The sequence below is a fragment of the Bos indicus x Bos taurus genome, chromosome 11 (genome assembly GCF_003369695.1).
Source record: "Bos indicus x Bos taurus breed Angus x Brahman F1 hybrid chromosome 11, Bos_hybrid_MaternalHap_v2.0, whole genome shotgun sequence".
NCBI lineage: Eukaryota > Metazoa > Chordata > Mammalia > Artiodactyla > Bovidae > Bos > Bos indicus x Bos taurus.
In genome coordinates this window covers 45,611,121-45,632,713 of record NC_040086.1, presented here as the reverse complement: position 1 = coordinate 45,632,713, position 21,593 = coordinate 45,611,121, and the positions used below count along the sequence as shown (strand labels likewise).

The 21,593-nt window shown below is 47.6% G+C and overlaps 1 protein-coding gene across 2 annotated transcripts in view; it reads left to right on the top strand.

Moving 5' to 3' along the window:
- The window catches only part of NCK2 (NCK adaptor protein 2), a 115,089-nt gene that overhangs the window by 77,868 nt on the left and 15,628 nt on the right, over window positions 1–21,593 (top strand). For both annotated transcript variants that reach the window (XM_027555448.1, XM_027555447.1), the window contains exon 3: window positions 10,315–10,556. In XM_027555448.1, the coding sequence (XP_027411249.1) occupies window positions 10,331–10,556 (226 nt within the window). In that variant the 5' untranslated portion in view covers window positions 10,315–10,330. The remainder of the gene's footprint in view (window positions 1–10,314; window positions 10,557–21,593) is intronic.

Genomic DNA, 21,593 nt, shown 5'->3' with positions numbered 1-21,593 from the left:
TATAGTTTCTGGCCTTACATTTAGGTCTTTAATCCATTTTGAGTTTATCTTTGAGAAAGTATTCTAATTTCATTCTTTTATACGTAGCTGTCCAGTTTTCCCAGCACCACTTATTGAAGAGGCTGTCTTTGCCCCATTGTACATTCTTGCCTCCTTTGTCAAAGATAAGGTGGTATCCATAGGTGTGTGGGTTTATCCCTGGGCTTTCTGTCTTCTTCCGTTGGTCTATATTTCTGTTTTTGTGCCAGTACCATACTGTCCGTGTGTTACATACTGATGACTGTAACTTTGTAGTGTAGTCTGAATCAGGAAGGTTGATTCCTCCTGCTCCATTCTTTCTCAAGATTGCTTTGGCTGTTCAGGATCTTTTGTGTTTCCATACAAATTGCCAGTTTCATCATATTTTGATCTGGGAGGATTGGTAATTCCCATTAGAGAATCGAGATTTATTTGAACTAGAATGATTTTTTACTGTGTCAGCTATGCATACCACTATTTATATACTTTAATGCTTTCCTATAAAAGGGAGTCTTATATTCTTACAGCTCTGCTATAAGGATTATGTGTATGCTTTGTATTGCTTCAGTGTTCAACATCCTGTTTTTAAATTTGGGGACTGTTAAGGATAAATGCAAAGTTTTCAAATCATTTTATTGACAGGTATGTCTCCAGGTCTGAGACAGCGCTTCCTCAGTAGTTTAATGAGCTTTGCTGAACTTTCATCTTTCCTTTTCTGTTGCTGCTCTTATCAGTTGTCAGAAAAAGTTGGAATTTTGCCCTTCCTTATTGATCTGTATTTCATGAATATTTATGTATATTCTGTGTATTTTCCCCCTTTTTCTCAAAGTAGCTGAATGACACAAAATTTTAAATTTTAATTGAAATTATTCCATGGCTTCCCTCATGAATGAAGAGCCCTTATTATGTAGAATAACAATGACGGTATCAAAGGTGAGTGCGAAAGTATGTGTTAGCGATTCAGTTGTGTCTGACTCTCTGCGACCCCCATGGACTGTGTAGTCCACCAAGCTCCTCTCTCCATGGGATTTCCCAGGCAAGAATACTGGAGTGGGTTGCCATCCCCTTCTCCAGGGGATCTTCCCTACCCAGGAATCAGACCTGCGTCTTCCTGCATTGCAGGCAGATTCTTTACCACCGAGCCACCAGGGAAGCCCCTATCTAAGGTGAGATTGTTTTAAATAAAGTTCCTTAATTGTGATTCTGGCTGCACATCAGGACTTAAGCACAAGAAGCAGCATCTCAGTGTCTTGTGTCCATGAGAGTTCTGGTGGTGGAAGCCACACAGCTGCTGGCAAAGAGCACCCATGCTGCTGTTCATGTGCTCTCTGGGTACACAGGCTCAGGCCCTTAAAAGTGCTCGGTTTATGAGGAGACACAATCCTTGTTTGCGAGGAATCTTATTCAGCGAGAAAACAGACAATAAAAATGTACGTGAGATCCCAGTAAGTGCCAGGGAGAGAGAAAGCAGAACAGGAAAGTGTGTGTGTGTTGTGGGGGAGCAGCTGTGGGTGCAGCGGTTCTTTCAGATGAGCTGGGCGGACACTTGGTTTCATCAGGGTGGGCTGTGAATTTGGGGACGGGGGGAGGGGGCAGGGGAGGCAAGAGGAGCAGAAAGTGTGAGCTTGGAGGAAGAGCTGGCCTCGGATTGTGTTCTCCTGTGGTGGGAAGGGCACGAGGCTTGAACGGAGGAGACACAACCTACCGTTCGTCCGTTTAGGAGCATCACAGGCCACTGCTGGGGAGGCAGACTGCGAGGGTGGAGACTGACCCAGTTGGGGAGAAAAAACTGTATGGTCTGGGCCCAGGTGGGGCTGGCTTGGAGCTGGGCAGTGGAGGGTCTGACGGTGGTAAAATTTGAGAAGTATTTTGAAGGTGAACTGAACTGAAATGAAATGAATGGGGCGCATGTATTCTGCGAGACGTGCCAAGATTTTTGCCTTTTGGGCACGTGGACGGATGTTCATCTTATGCTCATGGACTCAGAGGGGGCCTGGGGAGACAGGGGGGGTGGATTTTGTGGTCACTCTTTGATTGGTTTTCTTTTGCTGTGGTTTGGTGTAGATGGTGAAGAGTTCCGTTTGGGTGAGTTGGAGAACAGTTGGAGGTGTCTCAGAGGTGGGGGAGGGGTCCACGTCTTGGGGGGCAGGGCTGGAAGCTGCACTTGGGAGCAGCTTGTTTAGAGAGGGAGCAAAAGGATAGAGTCGAGGCCCCCCAGGCAGCCTAGGTCAGAAGCTTGAGGAGGGGCCTGTGAAAGAGGAGGAGAGAAAGTGAAGTAGGGCTGGGTGCTCCAGGCAGCGGAGCAGAGGGCAGCCCTTCAATGGCTAATGGACAGTGTCTGCTGTCAGCAGGCAGGAAAGACAATCCAGGAGAGAGAAGAATGACCTAGCCAAGAGAAATGGCAGTGACCACAGGACGGGTTCCTTCTTGGAGAGCAGGGTGGGCCCCATTCAGCGCAGATGAGGCTTTCCTTCCCCAGGATCCCCTGCGTCGCCTGAGGTTACCTGTTCACTGTGTGGGAGAGCCCGTTATGTGCTGACAGCGGCTGCTGAGGCTGCAGCCACCCGGCCTAATGGGAAGGTCAAGGAAAGGCACTGATGATTCAAGGTTAATATGCACCTGCCTCATCACCCTTCTACAGAATGACTGATCTAGCCAGCCTCAAAGAAGACCAGGGTCATAAACAGCTTTAAAATGTTGCCAGTCCCATTTGTAATATAAACTTACATGGATGAAATATGATTTATTGAATTCAATTCAAAACAGAGACAAAAGGACCAACAAATCGAGTGTGATATTTTACCTCTAGCATATTACCCTGTAATTTCAGAAAAATACCTGTGTGCACACGTAGATACAGACGTATCCAGATATAGAGCTAGGAGCAGATAATTGGTTTAGAGAGCAACCGGTAAGAAAAGAGACTGACTACATGGGGGGGAGAAAGTCATCCTTACCTTGATGTTCAACATACATTCTGAATTAGTCCAATAAGGTAATCTACTTCAATATGGGTCTTAAGGCTTTTTCTTTATAAGAGCTCGTGCTTTCAATGCAGTCAATCAATTATAGAAATTCACTCAAATAGAGGTTTTCAGTATGACAACCCACTCCAGTATACTTTCTTAGAGAATCCCATGGACAGAGGAGCCTGGAGGGCTACAGTCCATGGGGTCACAAAGTCAGACACGACTTAGCAACTAAACAAGTAGGAAGAATATTAGCCTGGCCCCCAAAGATGTCCACATCTTCCTCCTTGGAAACCTGTGAATATGTTAGGCTATGTGGGGAAACATGGGGGGAAGGAGGTTACTGATCAGCTTATCTTGAGGGAACACCCTTGTAGGCCTTTGTGACCAGAGAGGCCCTGTGAGCAGGAGAGGAGGCAGAAGAATAAGAGAGGAGCCTGCCTGGACCAGGGCAGTGCCCAGAAGCTGGAAGACGTAAGGACCATTCTTCTCTGGACTCTCCAGAAGGGACATGGCCCTGCCCATACCTTGACTCAGCTCCAGTGAGACCCAGCTGGGACTTCTGCCCCACAGAACTGTAAGGGAATGAACTTGGGCTGTTTCAGGCCACTAAGTCTATGCAAGTGCCTACAGCAGCCCACGGAAAAAGAATGCCACAAGTAACCATGCCAAGGTCAGCCCAAACAAAAATAACACTTTCATTGTTTTCTCTCATTTATCACACTGTTTTCCCCCCTTTGTTTATTTTGCAAATACTTTAAAATAGTACACTTGCTTTAAGGAGACTCACTCAGGGAAACGGTGTCAGAAGCAACTTTAAAAGACCTAATAAATTCTTTATTAAAGTTTCAGGTTGCGTGGTAGATAAGACTTGCCAGATGCCAACTCATTTTACAGGAGTTGGCAGGAGCCTGTGATGCCCTGAGGGGAACAGAAAGGCCAGTTGGTGGCTTTCTGCAAGCGTATCACTAATTACAGCTGCTAGACTTCAACTTCAAGTAGGACACGATATAGAATCTCATGTTGCTCCAGGTCTCAGCAAGTTAATTAAGCCATGACGCGAGTCAAGGTATTACTGCTTCCCTAAGGCACAAAAATACACTACATGTAAAAGAGAAAATAAACAACAGAACGGGCTTGGCACACCTTCCTCCATGGGGACGGGCACACGGTCAAAGATTGTATTTAGTTGCTAAATTGTGTCCAACTTTGCAACCCCATGCAGCGTAGCCTGCCATGGACAGACTCCTCTGTCCATGGGATTCTCCAGGCAAGAACAGTGGAGTAGGTTGCTATTTCCTCCTCCAGGGGATCTTCCTGACCCAGGGATCAGAACCCATGTCTCCTGCCTTGGCAGGCGAATTCTTTACTGCCAAGTCACCAGGGAAGCCCAGTCATAGGAGGAGCTACTAGCATCCCCCTGGTGCCCATGGGGCTGTTTCCTGACTGTGAGCTCATCCCAGGTCTGCAGTCACCCTGTGAAGCAGAGACGATGGATCTACAGAGACACTGAATGAATGATGAAACTGGGGCTTAGAGATGTAAGATAACCTGTCCACATCCACAGGCTGGAAAGTGCCTGAGCCAGGATTCAAACCCACGAGAAGGGTCTCATCCCAAAGCCTGAGCGTCCCCCACTGTCCTCTCTTACATGCTAGTACTGGGCAGGAGATTTTGGCAGTCTGGCCCCCTGACACTAACCATCAGTGCCATAGCATGCACCGTGCTTTCATGCTGACTGTGATTCCCGTTCTGTGTGTGGGCACGGGGCTCAGAGCTGTTTTCACAAACTCCTGGAGGAGGTGGTCTTCTTGCCCCACACGACAGAAGGGCAGCTGGGCTGAGGTGTACAGCCGACTCCAACCCAGGCTTGTATGACATGAAACCTCGACCCTTAATCACGACATCATTGGGCTGCTTCCGGGGGTCTGGGTACAGATACTGCTGTCTTGTCCTACAGAATGAGAGGAAGGCCAGGGGGATGCACAGAAGGCCCAGCTAAGCACATGATCCCAGATTATTGTTTTTAATGTTAATTTTTATTTGCTTGGCTGTGCTGGGTCTTAGTTGTGGGGTCTTTGATCTTCATTGTGGCAGGTGGGGTTTTTAGTTGCAGCATGTGAACTCAGGGTTGCTGCATATAGGATCTAGCTCCCCATGCATCGATCAAACCCAGACCCCTTGCACAGTGGGCAAGAAATCTTAGCCACTGGACCACCTAGGAAATCCTGAACCCCAAACTCTTTATTCAGATTTTTTGTTTGCAGTTATGACCAAGTGGTTCAGCTTGGCCCCCGAGACCCCTTTGGGAGTGTTCATGAGCATTTTGGGGTGTTGGTTGTTCTGAGAATTATGTAACCCAGCCCTAAAGCAGCAAGCTGAAGTTAACAGGCTCCTTTTTAGAGAGTCCCAGAATAGGATTGATATTATTTTAGGAGTTAGTGACAACTGCAGGGCCAAGAAAGTTTTATAACTATTCCAGTCTGTTTAGGGTTTTTTTTTTTTTTTTAATCTTTTTCCACCCAAGACTTGAAAAAGCAGCTTAGCATGTTAGATTTTCTGAGTTTCTTTAATTCAGTATAAAATAGGGTTTTTCTTGCTAATCTGTATCACTAACTCTTAAAATTGTATGACTGGTCGCATGACATGAAACATGATCTAGCTGCAAAATATTAACTTTGTGGCTCTTCTTTCTGTTGGCTATAGGTAGGTGAATACTAGCTTAGTGAATGAAGGCAAAAATTTGATTTTCTTGACCTGCCCAAGCTAGAGGGGTAAATGTACACTACACTTTGTATCTGACCTCGGTAAGTCCTAGACCACATCAGAGTCCCATTTCTGACATAAAATTTCTGTAGTCAGTTAGAAGGTACTTCCTCAGACTTCCTTCTGTTATGGCTTTTCCATATTAGGAATTTAAGTCCATTTGTACATCTGGTTTATATTGGGGAATAATCTTATTTCAGCGCCAGCCTCTTCTTATTACACAGTTCATCCTACACTCATATCAGACTTCTCATCACTGGAAGGACTGGCTCCTCTTGGCCTCCTGGAGCAGTTTCCCAGGACCTTGGGTGGAACCCCCACTCTCGCCCCCCTATCCTTACTAACAGCTTCCTCCAGGATGCCGTCCAGCCAGCAGCCTCTACAGCCTGAATGGCCAAGGGAAGACAGAGTGGGGTCTGTGGCCTGGGTGCTGGTGGGCGGGGTGGGTAGACCTGTGCACTGACTGTGATTGGTTGTTGATGGGGGGTGTGGTTATTGTTGTGGTTGTTGATGGGGGAGTGTGGTCATTGGGGTGAGGTGGTTGATGGAGCGCTGTGATTGCTAGGGTGAGGTGGTGGTTGATGGTGGGCTGTGATCACTCACCCAAGAAGTGAGCACAGGAGCACAACCCTGGGCTCAAGTCCTGGCTCTATTGTTCAGCAAGTCACTGAATCTCTGATTGTCTCTCTTTAAAGTTCACACTTCCCCAAGAGGTGGGTGTTTGGAGATTAAATGAGCACCCTGTGCACACCAATGTCCTCCCCTAGACTGAGCACTCACTTCCAACACTCCCTGCTCCGGACCCGGGAGGAGCACCTTCAAGGAGGGCTGTCAGAGTCACCTGAGGCCTGTGATACCCTAGGGATGTTCAGCCCCCGCTCCTAGGGGTCCCAGGTGACCGATGAGGGTAGAGCCAGGCACAGCATGTTCTAGGCTCCTTTCCCTGTGATTGTCAACCTGCACTGAAACCTACCATGCCAGCCAGAGCCTAACTTACCAGCTTTTTCATGCAGTTAAATTGTACAGAAAATTTATAGATTGCTTTGACTGGTCTTGAGTGATGTGCTGTTCTTGTTAAAATCTCTCTTTAAAACAACTGTAATTTAAGACACAAACCTGGTACCCCAATAAAATACTGTCTGAACCCCATTCCTTTTACTGCTCAGGCCCCTCCCCTCACGACTGAAAAAAGAGAAATGACCTCCATGACCTTCAAAAATCAAACCTGACAGTGAGTTCAGTACATGTGGAGACACCCGTGGACTTGAGATTTTCTGAAGGTAGATAACAGTATTGCCTACAGTTTGGAAATGAGCTTTGTGTAAACTGTCTCCCTGGATATTGTGTACATTATGCATAAGGTTTATTAATCATCTCCGTCCCCAAAGGTTTGTTATCTGTAAGTCTGGAAGTTAATTCATGAAGGAGGAGAACATGTATTATTTATAAGTGTCTTTAGCATCTAGCAGCAGAGAGTATCATGTTATTTAAAAATGGGATTCATTCTTCTGTGGAGTCAGTGCGCTAGGTCCCCTCTGTCATCCTGAAGTAGCCCCTGTAAATAATGAGAACTCCTCCCTGTCAGAAAAGGAGAGGGTTTGAGTCAAGAGCCTTTCCATTATTCATGTCTTCCTAGTTTTGAGTAAATGTGTAGTCATTTAAAGGACTGAATGTTGAATTTTTCTGTTGCAAACATACTGGCCCATCTTCTACCTGAGAAGTTAGGAAATAGCTCATAACTATAGTCATTGTGGAGCTTCCCCGGTGGCTGAGTGGTAAAAAATCTTCCTGCCAATGCAGGAGATGTAGGTTTGATCCTTGGGTTGGGAAGATCCCCTGGAGGAGGAAATGGCAACCCACTCCAATATTCTTGCCTGGAGAATTACGTGGACAGAGGAGCCTGGTGGGCTATGGTTCATGGGGGTCACAAAGAGTTGGATATGACTGAAGAACTAAACAGTAACCATAGTTATTGTAGTCATTCAGATACACTTTTACTATTTGTTACTTCGAGAACTGACTTTCTGAGGTATGTAATATACTGAATTCTTTGTTGTTTTGATAAACTTTTAGTTTTGGAGTCATTTTGTATTACGGTTCACTCTTGGTATTGCACATTTGTGGGTCTTGACAAATGTGTCATGACATGTGTCCACAATAGTGGACTGTATCGTGCAAAATTGTCAGACTGCTCTAAAAATCCCTGTGTTCCACCCAGTCATCTTTCCCTCTGTCGCTGATCTTTGCAATGTCTCCATAGTTTTGCCATTTCTGGAATGTTATGTTCTTGGATTTATTGAAGAAAACATGACACTTTTTAAAGCATGATTTAGCTGATTTTACTCAGGGAAGTACTTTGAGGGACTTTTGCCATAGTTGAGAGAGACTGGGCTCACATCCACCTACAGGAGGGAAGAGGGAGGGAGTTTGTAGTCCAGGAGTGAGGGGGTAGGGAGCACAGAGAGGAAGCATCAGAGGTGAGAGGGCGTTTCTGGCTGTACTGACCTCACAGGATACCTCCTAAGAAGAGGCGTCACCTCAGGATTCTTGCTAGAATGCAGAGAGTTGATGCCTAGTCTGCGCAGAGAATTCAGAGGAGTCTGACTCAAGTTTGGTCACAGAAAGAGTCTTTGTGAGAATCACAGTCTGCAGCCTTCTCGGGTAGGCTTCTTCCACGTAGTCTTATATGCATCTGAAGTTCCTCCATGTCTTTTCATGGCTTGACAGCTCATTTCTTTTTATCACTGAGTAATATTTCACTGGGGCTTCCTTGCTGGCTCAGTTGTAAAGAATCTGCCTGCCAGTGCAGGAGACGCAGGTTCAATCTTTGGATTGGGAATATCCCCTGGAGAAGGAAATGGCAACCCATTCCAGTATTCTTGTCTGGGAAAATCTCACGGACAGAGTAGCCTCGCAGGTCTCAGTGAGTCAGACACAACTCAGGAACTAAACAACAACAATCAATAACATTCCATTATTTGTCTGGACCCTAGTTGATTTACCCATCACCTCCTGATGGACAGCTGGATGACTCCCAAATCTTGGCAGTTATGAATGAAGCCACTATAAACATCTGTGTTTCAGGTTCCAAGAATAATTTTATATTTATGGAAAAGCTGCAAAGATAGTGCAAAGCATTCCAAATATCCCCCACTCGGTTTTCTAAGTGCTAACATCTTGCCTGACCAGGGACATTTGTCAGAAGTAAGAGTTGATTAGTGGTAAACTATTGAGTAACTTCACTTTGTTGCTGTTGTTATTTAGTCACTCAGTCATGTCTGACTCTTTGTGACCCTGTGGCCTGTAGCCTACCAGGCTTCTCTGTCCATGGAATTTCCCAGGCAAGAATACTAGAGTGGGTTGCCCTTTCCTCCTCCAGGGGATCTTCTCGACCCAGGGATCAAACCCATGTCTCCTGCATTGGCAGGCAGATTCTTCACCTCTGAGTCACCAGGGAAGCCCCAGACTTCACTTGGATTTCACTATTTTCATATTTGAGGATTCAGTCCAAGATACTACTTCAGTTTGAGTGTGTCACAGTCATTAAATATGTTCAGAAAATTCAGCTTATCCTGAGAAAATGGATGGATGTAACGATGTCAGCTATAAGAATCTGGTATTACTTAACCAATGAACAGAAGATGAAATGGTTGGATGGCATCACTGACTCAATGGACATGAATTTGAGTAAACTACAGAAGGTGGTATTGAACGGGGGGCCTGGCGTGTTGCAATCCATGGGGTCATAAAGAGTCGGACACGACTGAGTGACTGAACTGAACATATTTAATTATGGTACGGTTATTTTATGTAGAAGATTTTGGAAGGCTTTTGTTGTTTTAAGCAAAGCATACAGAGTTCCCACTGTGCAAAATTAAGATTTGCTTGGTAAGGTCAAGCATTTTGTCCTTTCTAAACAAAATACTAAAGCTTGTTGAAGGAAGGTCATCTTAAGGTTTTTTCAAGACCCCAGAGACAGCCAGTTGCCGACTTGTTTTTTAAATCCTTTTATTGTGTATTGGAGTATAGCTGCTTAACAACGTTGTGATAGTTTCAGGTGAACAGCAAAGGGACTCAGCCATACATGTACATGTCTCCATTCTCCCCCAAACTCCCCTCCCATCCAGGCTGCCACATGATATTGGGCAGAGTTTCCAGTGCACTACAGTAAGTCCTTGTTGGTTATCCATTTTAAGTATAGCAGTGTGTACATGTCCATCCCACACTCCCTAACTATCCCTTCCCCCAGCCTTTCCCCTGGCCACCGTAAGTTCTCTTAAGTGTCTGAGTGTGTTTCTGTTTTGTAAGTGAGATTCATTTGTACCGTGTCCTTTGAGAGTGCACATGTAGGGGATGTCATACAGTTTCCCCTTCTCTGTCTGACTTGCCTCAGTTCGTATGATATCTTTAGGTCCATCCATGTTGCTGCAAATGGCATCACTTCATTCTTTTTGATGGTTGCCAAGTTGTAATAAAAAGCTGTCAGGGTGTAGTTTTCCAAGTGGATGCAGTGGTGTTTGGCCAGGGCTCTAATGACTCTCTTCAAATGTTTTGCTGGCAGAAGTACTCCATGAAAGATGACAGAGGAGGTCATCGTCATAGCCAAGTGGGATTACACAGCCCAGCAGGATCAGGAGCTGGACATCAAGAAGAACGAGCGCCTGTGGCTGCTGGACGACTCCAAGACGTGGTGGCGGGTGCGCAACGCAGCCAACCGGACAGGCTATGTGCCGTCCAACTACGTGGAGAGGAAAAACAGCCTGAAGAAGGGCTCGCTGGTGAAGAACATCAAGGACACGCTTGGTGAGTGGTGGGCGTAGTGGGCCCCTGGGCTGTACCCCAGCCCAGAGGGGGAGCACTCTCAGGGCAGGGGGTGGGAGGGGTTGTCTTTTTCATTTGTGTTTGAGGAAAAAAAGGCATCTTTCTACTTGTCTTTTTTAAAAGTCTCTGGACTTTGAGATGCAGTGCAGAAATAGCCTGTCATTTCCTCAAGATGTTCAAGTTTGGAGGATTCTGTAAGCTGACCCTTCTGTGTGTTTTGAACCTCCACCTCCCCCCCTTTACATCTCAGTCTCCTGGCATCAATGTTCTGGAGGGGCCTGAGATGGGAATTAGCCCCTCCAGGCACGTCCACAGCTCTGCCCGGGTCATTCCATCCAGTCTTTTTTCCCACTAAATCCTGTGCATGGGGCCTTTGTGAGTAGAGGAGATGGTGAAAAGCACCTGGAACCTGGCGAATTGTTTCCCCCTGTTGAATTGGCGGCATTTCATACCACAATTGCTCATGGTGGCAGCTAAGGTGGGGACTCGGAGCGGGTGGTATGATGCCGAGGCCGCTGCGGTGACTCACAGGGGGCCAGCTGGGCACCTGGCTTTCTTCCCATGCGCCTGTCCCCTTCCCTGGTGTCTGGACATGAGAGAGGCCACCTGGGTCCACTGGAGTTGATGGTGTCCAGTCTCGCCTTCGTGTGGGCATCAGGCTTCCTTGCAATAGTCACGGCTGCAGAGGGAGTAAGAGTTACTTCCTGAAGGTCAGGTCTGTGGTATCTCCTTCTGTGAGCACCATATAGTGACCCCTGAGACCACTGGCTGTCACGGAAGAGTTTGCTCTTGAAATAGGTCAGTGTTATCACCCACATTACATGTCCTTGAAGTTTTCCTTTTTATTTCTAACCTGAGAATTAGTTTCATTTGAGGGAGGGGAACAGGTAGGGAAACTGAAAGGAAAATTAAGCTCTGAGTGTGGTAAGTGTTGCAAAGTATTCATCTTTCATTTTCTGCAATCTTAAAGAGTCCACTGACTTTCTTTGAAACCATGTGAAGCCTTCACCCACTGGAGAGTAATTTTGTGTCATGGGTTAGGTTATTTCCATGACTCTGGAAGAGAAATGAGACACTGGCCTGTGTGTGGATCATATCAGCTACTGTAGACTGTGCCCAATGGAGAAATTCCACTTTTCATGAGCAATCTGATTCTTTTCCATGAAAGTGACTGCATCACTTTTCCATGAAAGTGACCCCCGTTTGTCTTTTTTTCCAAGCTTGTCACTTGAAAGAAAGACTGTTGTCCTGTGTGTATAACTCTCCATTAACTGTGACCTAGAATTTCGGAAAGCATGAGTAGGTAAATACTTTAGGAGTGCCCTGAACTTGGTTTTATTTTTTCTTTTCCTCATCCACTCAAGTCCCTTTTTTTGGAGATGCTCAACATTGTTGATTTGTTTTGTCTTCTTTCTTATACTTTTTAAAAAATATATTCTGAAGATTCTAGTAAAGAATAATGTTGTTTAGTCACTAAGTCATGTTTGACTCTTTGTGACCCCATGGACTGTAGCCTGCCAGGCTCATCTGTCCATGGGATTTTCCAGGCAAGAATACTGGAATAGGTTGCCTTTTCCTCCTCCAGGGAATCTTCCCGACCCAGGGATCAAACTTGGATCTCCTGCATTTGCAGGTGGATTCTTTACCACTGAGCCATAGGGGAAGTGCAATAAAGAATGAAACATCCAGAAATGGGATGGATTGCTGGGGAGTGAAATAAGGTGAAGGTAGCCCTCCAAGTTACCCACAAATCCCCTTGAACAGCTTGTCCTTCCTCCCTTCAGCTTTTAGAACGAGAAGACAGCTGAGCTGTGAAGCACATCTGTGCTCGGGTTCAATTTTTCAGGAGCCGTGGTCAGTCTCTGGGACTCCCAGGACTCAGGGGGCATCACTCAGCCAGCTTGTCCACGTGTGGAGTGCCAGGTTTTCTCCCCCGCCCCAACAGATGGCCACCCAGCTCTGCAGGCTCATGTCTCCTTCCACGGAGCCAGCCAGTTCCATTTTGGGAGAACACAGATTGCTAGAAAGCTCTTCCTTAAATAGAATCAACATTCGCTCCTCTGTAACTCTCTCCGTGCAGCTCTCCTTGGCACTTGAGAGCTGTGCTGGGGAACCGTGCTCCTTTTCTGGGGACTGACCACCCTTCTCCACCCTTCCTCCCCCGTCAGGCCTTGGAAACGTTTGCGCCAACCGTTATTTACTGTAGAAACACCAACAAAGTTATGTTCTGAACATCCGTATCAATCCACAGCAGTTAATGTTTATAGTCTAAGCAGTGGTCCTCAACCTTTTTGGCACCAGGGACTGTTTTCGTGGAAGACAGTTTTTCCACCGACTAGAGGGGAGAGGATGGTTCCAGGATGATTCGAACACATTACATTTATTGTGCACTTTATTTCTATCATTCTTACATCATCTCCACCTCAGATCATTAGACGTTAGATACCCGAGATTGGGGACCCCCGCTCTAAAGGGTCATGGGGTTCAGTATTCCCATCGCCTGGGAGAAACGCCCCCCTTCGTGGTTGGTCTTTTTCGCTTTGATGTGTTTACCCTGCTCACCCAAAGCCTTGCTTTTCTTGGACAAAGAGACCTTGTTGTCTTGGCTTGAGTCCTCCATCGGCCCCTCAAGCAGTGTCACTGAAAAGGGAGGCACCCGACAAGAGGTGGAGTGACTTATCTCTCCATCATCAGACCTGATGTGGCATCAGTGTTGAGAAGGAAGGTGCGAAGACTTTCCCCATCCTCTCCTGCCTCCCGCTGGTCTTTGGAGCTAAGCCTTCCAAGGCTTCCAGTTTAAATCGCTGTGACCTGCGTGCTGTTGGAATTCCAGTGTGATCCTAGATGGATTACAGAGCCAGTGGATTTTCTCTCCACCATGCATCAGAAATAGTGAAAACAGGCTCAGAAACCACACCACATGTGTCAACCTTCTAATAGCTACTCATGACATCATCCATGTTTGTGATTCTCCTGCTATAGTTAAAGCCAGATTAAGATTTCCCCGGCAGACACCTGGCTTGGCACAAAACAGCACAGACTTCCCAGCAAAGTCCCTGTGTACCACATGCGTGGTGACATCTCTGGTTGCAGACAACTGATCCACAGAGCCTCTCTGGCTTTTTAACATTCCCGCACTGGGTTGAGGTTGGTCGCCACTTTAATTCAGTCGCTTCTCATCCTTTGTTAGGCAGAAAGCAGTGTGTGTAGGCATGCTCAGTCGTGTCCAGTCTTTGCAACCCATGGACTGTAGCCTGCCAGGCTCCTCTGTCCATGGCATTTTCCAGGCAAGAATACTAGGTTGCCACGCCCTCCTTCAGGGGATCTTCCCGACCCAGGGATCAAACCGGAGTCTCTTCTGTCTCCTTCATTGGCAGGCAGACTCTTTATCATTAGTGCCACTTGGGAAGCCCCTAGACAAAAAGCAGAGCCTTCCCCCCGAAGAGCTCTCTGTTAGGAAACAGATAACATTCTTTCTTTTCTTTTAATAATTTATAGTTAAGTAAAACAACATGAGCACTTCTTTGCATACAGGCAGTGCATTGATGCATACATGCAACCATAGATCTCTCGTATTCAGCTCATGATCATGAACAGTCAAAGAGAACTTTTCCACTGATAACAAGGAGCCGTCCTTATGAATTGCTTCTCCTGGCAGAGTGCAGGTAATGTTTTAAAGGCTCAGCACATCCCTGGGCTCCGACCTGGCCTTGGTATTTCCATGACCTGACTCATAAAACCATGCAGGTGAGGTGTTGTCAAGCCATGTGCTAAATCTTCTTGGCTGGGGAGGTATTTTATTGAAGAGCTATCTTTCTTGCTACTTCTCGAGAGTAGCTGGACCCTGCTGCAGTCCCAAAGGTTAGCTGTCTTCTCAGTGGTCACCTTAGGCCCAGGTACTGACCAGGCTGCCTATAGAACCACGGCTCCATTATAACCTGTTAGTAGCCACCAGTGGAAGGTTGGCTCCAAGGCCCACATGTCCACTGCTGACTACCTCCCACGGTGTCTTGAACCAGCAGTGGGCTGCCACCAGGGCTGTTCCTTAGCCTTGGCCTCTATGTGACCTGACCTGAGGCCAGTTAGTCACCTGCCGGTGGTTAGCACCAAGACTCCACCTCTCTGAGTTCATGCCAGACCCGGGAGCAGAGAGAGGCTGCTGAAGGACCACTGCTCACTCTCTGAAGTACACCTTGTGCTGTCTGGGTTGAGGCTTGTGGTTGGACAGGGACTGGTCCCGGGAGTGAAATTCCCAGGTTCCTCAAAGTGTATCCATGTGGGGTTGACTGAGCGACTTACTTCTGCAAGAAAAGGCACAGATGGGACAACTTGGGATTTTTTTTAAAAACTTTTTTATTTTATATTGGAGTATAACAGATTAACAGTGTTGTGGTAGTTTCAGGTGAAGAGCAGTGGGACTCAGTCGTACATGTACATGTATGCATTCTCCTCCTAACTCTCCTCCCATCCAGGCTGCCACATAACATTGAGCAGAGTTCTCTGTGCTGTATGTAGGTAAATTTGTTTGTTTGTTTTTTTAACCAACTCGAATATCAGGATTTAACTGGGTGGGCATTTGACAGGACTTTATAGCAAAGATAGGCAGCCAGGATGTTAAAAGGAAATTCTAGTGGTATGAGGTTCTCTATTTTAGAGATGAAAAACCAGGGTCTTATTCATAAAGCTTGAGTGGTGTGTGAGTATGACAGTGAACATGTGTTGGTGTTAAGGCCCTGGTTTTGATGGCAGAGTTGTGTTGAGGAGGAGGCTGTCTGTGTGTGTGGAAATGCACACCAGGTATTGAGGTAATGGGACAGGATACCGGCAGCTTGCTCTCAGACAGCTCAGGGAAACAGATATCCTTTGTGCTGTTCTTACAACTTTACCAAACATTAAACCAAATGGACAGATATAAAGTGGCCTAGGTTCTATTCCTGGGTCCGGAAGATCCCCTGGAGAAGGAAATGGCAGCTCACTCCAGTATTCTTGCCTGGAAAACCCCATGGACAGAGGAGCCTGGCAGGCTGCAGTCCATGGGTCGCAAGAGTGAGTTGGACATGACTGAGTGACTAAACCACCATCACCATTCAGAGATCAGAGGATCACCGAGCACCTGCTGAGATCAGACCTGAAAACGAGGCTGCCACTGGGCGTGAACGTGCCAACTGAATCTTCCCCAGAACATCCCCAGGCCGTGGCTCAGGACTTTCTGTAATCATCCAGCAGTCCTTTGTGGGTCTGCAGCAGGCAGGGGAGGAAATCTTGCTTCTTGCTGGACCAGTCCAGGCTGCTTCAGCCAGTTCAATAAACACATCTTTGTTACAACAGAGACAGGAGAGAAAGACGGTCAGAAAGCACCTCGGGGCCCCACCTCTGTGATGCTGCGGCCTTGGGCTGCCCTTTCGGGCCCCACAGGTCTGTGGGTCTCTGCTGTAGTCACAAACATCCATGGCAGGTCTGACCAGGGCAGGCAGCAGGCAATCTGTCCAGATGAGCCCAGGGCAAGGAATGCCACGGTCCGTGATTATCTCAGGCTGATCTGGAGTTGTTCCTCCTTCTCTGTCCCTTGGAAGTCCCTCTAAGCTCCTTGATTCCTGCTGAGTCACCTCTGGGAACAATAGCCCAAGGCTTTGAGATGAGTGTCGTTGTGCTGTGGGGCCAGCCCTGTGTCCTTGTGCATGTCAGGAGTGAAGCCCAGTGGGACGGAAGAAGGGGTAGCGCTCAGCCCCTGGGTCTTGAGTGTGGGTGGACCGGAGGAACTACCCTGGCCCGGATGCGTGGGGCTCATTGGAACAGTGGTGCTGTCCCCCGTGGGCCACTGGAAAGGACTGGACAGTGCCCCTCGGCTCCTCTTTTATCCTTCTAGAAGCATTGGTGCATCCAGTCACTCCTGGCCCCACCTGCAAGGCTGTGTTGGTTTTCTCCCACCCGTGCTGTGCCCTGGGACTGTAGAGGACTAGCTACTTCATGAGCATCCTTTACTCTTGGCCCCGAGGGACTCACTTATCAATAACTAACCCGGTTCCTTTAATGTTGAGGGGAGCGGGAGCTATTAATGAAAATGATTGAGAAGCCAAATGTCCCAGGAGTACACCTCTTCCCTTTCTGTAAATTGATTTCCATTTTGGCAGCAGTCTCTTTGGCAGCAAGCACATTCTCTTGTCTTTGCCATTCACAGGCTTTTGGTATGACATGATTTCCGTACTCAGGTAGCCCTCAGAATTGTCATCTCTTTCAAAGCCTGTCTTTTATCAAACTGTTCATTGAAGGAAGGCATACTTATTTAAAAAATTTTTGGAAAATAGGATAAAACAGAAATCACTTGTGATCTTATCACCCAGAAGTAATGACTTTTGGCGTTTCCATTTGTTGGCTCAGTATACATGTAGAATCAGAATAAGATTGCGGAGGGGACTTCCTGCTGGAGTCAGTACCGGCTGTCACCAGGCAGTTGGTGCTCAAGTATCTGCCCTTTCTGCCAAAGCCTGATTTCAACACATGCTAGAAAGGAGGTTTACTATATGAGTTTGGTCTCCTTGCTTGGTCAGTGGTCAGGATGCTCAGTGTTTTTGTATTTTCTATAAACAACCTAAGAGGAGAAGCTCATTCTTTACATTTGTCTTATACGTAGTTTGGTTTTCTAGGTTGAATGTCCATAAAGGATAAGAAAATTACTGATAGTCTTTCTACATGTCATTTAAACATAACTTCCTAAATGAAGTCACCATCTAAGGAACCAGTACAAAAAAGTACTTTTTTTTTTTTTTTTCATTTCAAAAAAGTACAAAACCAAACCACTCCCCTGATGCTGAAGCTCCACTACTTTGGCCACCTGATGCAAAGAGCCGACTCGTTGGAAAAGACCCTCAATCTGGGGAAGATTGAAGGCAAAAGAAGAAGAGGGCGACAGAGGATGAGATGGTTGGATGGCATCACAGACTCAATGCACATGAGTTTGAGCAAGCTCCGGGAGATGGTGAAGGACAGGGGAGTCTGGTATGCTGATGTTCATGGGGTCACAAAGAGTCAGACATGACTGAGGGACTGAACAACAACAAGCCACCCCCTGAGTTTGTATGTAGCGCATGCAAAGAATATTGAGAGAGATCAGTTTGATTTTAAACATCCAGCTTCTCTAATTATCTCTTTACCATGTTATAGCAAGGACTCTGGGTTTTCAGAGCCACTTTTAACACTTGAGGTTTACCTCTTCAGTCTCTGCCGTATAATCTATACAGTTGTGCGAACCTGAATTACATATAACATGCCATAATTTAGAACTCTCTAGCTTTCTGTCTCACGAGATCATTCACAGTACAGACGACCTGCCAAATGCAGTGCCCACAGACAGTGGAGACGTCTACAGAAACTGTGGTGCCAGCACCCAAAATAAACTTGGATTTGTTTCCGTATATCATGAGCGTCCAAGTATTTAGAACAAAAAATGTAAAACAACTCACAACAGATCAGTGGGTGGATAATTAGAGAGAAAATAGAGACAGATTGTTCAGAAGAATGCTAATGGGAGAAAAGCCAGGAGGGGCCATGGGAAGGAGGAGGGGCTGCCCCCTCGAGAAGCCGAGGAGAAGCAGGTGTGCGGTGACATGGGGGTTGTGAAACCAGATGCGTCATCCCCTGGCCCCTTGTGCCCCAAGGAAGGACGAGGACAGCAGGTAAGGTATTTCCCAGCAACTGGCACCTAAGTTGCTTCTTATTAAAATAATCATTTTTCTACAGAACACCCTTTCTTGACTCAAGTTACTCAAATGGGAGCCTTCAGTTATAGAAGAAACGTAGACTAAAAATGCTGAGAGTTTAAGTAAAGCCTTCTTGCCGTGTTTCTAACTGTGCTTCCCCATATGGCCTGGCTCATTTTTAGACCCCATGCATATGTCTCAAACGTTCCTTTCCCCGATTACACATTCACGCCTGTTCCCAGGAGCCAGTGTGGGTGCGGGGAACATTGTTCAGGGTGGGTGCCATGGAGCTGACTGCAGAGCCCCTCAGGCTGCTGGCCAAGCAGGCTCCTTCTCTCCTGCACCCCCACCCTATGCCCACCACAGCTCTAGGTACAGGAGGGCAAGTGGGCATCTGGAGAGCTCCTGCTGACCTGAGCTGGCCAGGGTCTGACTGTCAGGCATCAGTGATTTTGGGTAGGCGGGATGTTCCTTTGCTCCTCACCAAGCACTTGTTCACATCATCTTTGTCTCCAAGTCATTCCCTGATCTCTCCAGGCTGCTGTCGCTTTTTCTCAACTCTCAGCTTCCTTTCTCTGCTTCTGAACTCATGGATTCTGTGAGCGTCTGGATTGTCCCAGTGGTTCTCACAGCTGGGAAGCCTCTGGAGGTCACATCTTGGGGAGTGTTCAAGCTGGGGCTGTGCCTACGTTTCCTCCTGGAAGCCAGCTGTCCTGGAGTAGCTGCTGGCAGGGAACCTTCATCTATTTTGTATTTTTGATTTTTCAGGAGCAAAACAGAAGCAAAACAGTTGAGGGTCTGACTTGGGAAATTTACAAGTGGGCATTTATAGTGGAGCGTGAATTGGTGGTGAAGTGGTCGAGGTGTCTTTCTGCAGTGATGTGAGGTAATGGTCCTGTCATATTAGCCCATGTGTTCAGCCAAACTCTAGTGACAAGAGTTGGCTGTAAGAACCAGATGGACCACTTACAGTTCTTCTGTGGTTGTTTCTTATAGCCTAGTATGTACAGTTGAGTTTGAAAAGTGAGGTTCATTTGACAGCTTGGTGTCTCTGTAGAATCCTGGCAAGACCCTGGAGATGACCTGGCCCAGAGCTCTTCTGTGACCATCAGGCAGGTTGACATACTTGTCCCGGGTAACAAAGTGCTTCGTGGCACAGCTGGGAGCAGCCCAGGGCCAGGGTGGGTGGCGGGAATTGGGGTCTGGAGCCCAGCCCCTTAAGACCTCTCTTGGAGCCTGCATGTGCCTCGTCACCAGCGTGTGCCTCGTCCAGAGTGGCATGTGGTCCTAGAGCCTTGGGAGATGGAGTATCTCTTTTACTCCCTCCCTGAAGGCCCACTTTGCACTGAGGAGCATCTTCTCCTGGGACACTTCAGAGGGGCCCTCGTGTCTCAGCAGCTCCCAACCCAGCAGGCAGGACTGGTCAGCTGTGCACCCCCCACCACCCAGTCCCACAGGAGCATTTTAGGGAAAAACAGACACATGCACATCTCTGGAGAAAGCACCATCTGTTGTTTTCTCCATTGGACCTTTGTCCTCACCCAGAAAGGAAAACAACGTATGGACTGATAATAGCAGTAAACACCACAGCCACAGTTGTACAGCTCCTGCTGTGCGCTGGACACTGCACATGTCCTTTCCTCAGGCTTCGGACTCTCACAGTTGCCCCACCTACCCCTGCAGGGCCACTGACATCCTCGTGCTACAGATGCAGAAACCCAGTAGAGAGAGTGCAGAACCGCCAGGCCACAAGCCAGTGGGGCAGGAGCTGAGCTTGGAGCCTGGTCAGAGCTGGGGTTCAGTTGTCTGCCAGCCAGTCACCCCACAAATGTGTTGACCCTGTGTGCACTCTGTTCTTCGTTATTGTATTTCATTTTACCGAGCAGGTGTGGGCTCAAAAAGTTGCTCTTGTGAGCCTCTGCCAGTGACAGACGCTAAGTGATGCTTCAGAAGGTCATAGTGAATGCTTGCCACCTCCCAACCACCGCCCCACCCCCCCAGGCACATCACATTCAGAGATGCTTGTGCTGATGGATCGGGTATATGTGTTGAGAGGTACTAAATATGTATTTTTAATTACAATTTATAATGAAAACCTTTCAAAAATTCTTTACCCTGGCATCTGTGCTACCATTTGACTTTCACATTTGGTAGAAAATCCTATGCTTCTGAACCAGTTTTTTTTTTTTCCAGGCTTACACATTCAGTTATGTTATTTGACTGCCTGCTCATGGGGAAACGGGCTCTCTTAGGAGCAGGAATGGAAGTTCTGCTTCTGGACTCGTGGATCCATTGATGGTGTACTTTGCCCCAACACATCTCCCTCTGTGCCAGCTTCTGGCAAGTCTGCCCATGGGAAAGGGGACCATCTGGGCACATGGATGGTGACTTGCTCCTTTGTCCTGTCAGCTCGACCCAGGCCATGTGGGTTTGCCACAGGGATGGGAGGTCCCATCCATCCAACAGCCATCCATTTCTCCTTCCTCCCTCCGGTCCTAGACATCCCCTCCCTGAACTTGGGGCTCCGTATGGCATATAATAGCACATTTCATTGCAGGGTAAGGTGTAAGCCTAAGGTGCACATGCCTAGGAATAAAAAAAGTAAAATCTCCTGGGTTTGCTGCAACTTGGGAGAGTGGGGGCACAGAGGGTGGGTCAGGAAATGGTGCCCTCAGGTTCCGGGAACATAGCCTGGCTAGAGTAGGGCCTCCCGCCTTGGCCATGGAGTTGCTGGCTTACAGACATGTGGTGCCTGGACAGGGGAGGATCTCAAGGCATATGGAGGAGTCAGCAGTGTGTACTTAGGGGTGGGGGGCAGGGGTGGGTATCAGGCTGCTCCTAATTAACCTGAGCTCTCCTGGCAGCCCAGGTGTGTATCCCTGAAGAGATCAGTCTGCAAGGACTGATGAGGCAGACAAACTTGTGATGGTGAGATAGAAAATGGAGCTTGTTAAACTGGCAGACGTTAGTTGAATGCCCGCCCTGAACCAGGCCCCAGGCCCTGGGAAGATGAGTGCAGCAAAGGGAGAGGGCGCTGGGCAGGTGGGTGTGTGCTCCGCAGGCCTGGGGGCCCCAGTCGCCCATGAGGAGGACCTCACAGTGCTGCTCATGTTTTTGATGGGTCTGGTGCTGAGCACATCCAGGGATCAAGCCCCATTTTCCTCTGGGGGGAAGGCACCTAGCGAGTGAGTGACAGTGGTGCTGAGCTGAGTATGTGTCTGGGGCAGAGAATGCCAGCCTGGGTGGGTCCACTCTGGAAGCCAGTGCCCACCTCCCCATGGTCCAGGCCATCATGACAGCTCCTCTTATTCCTTTGATCTCC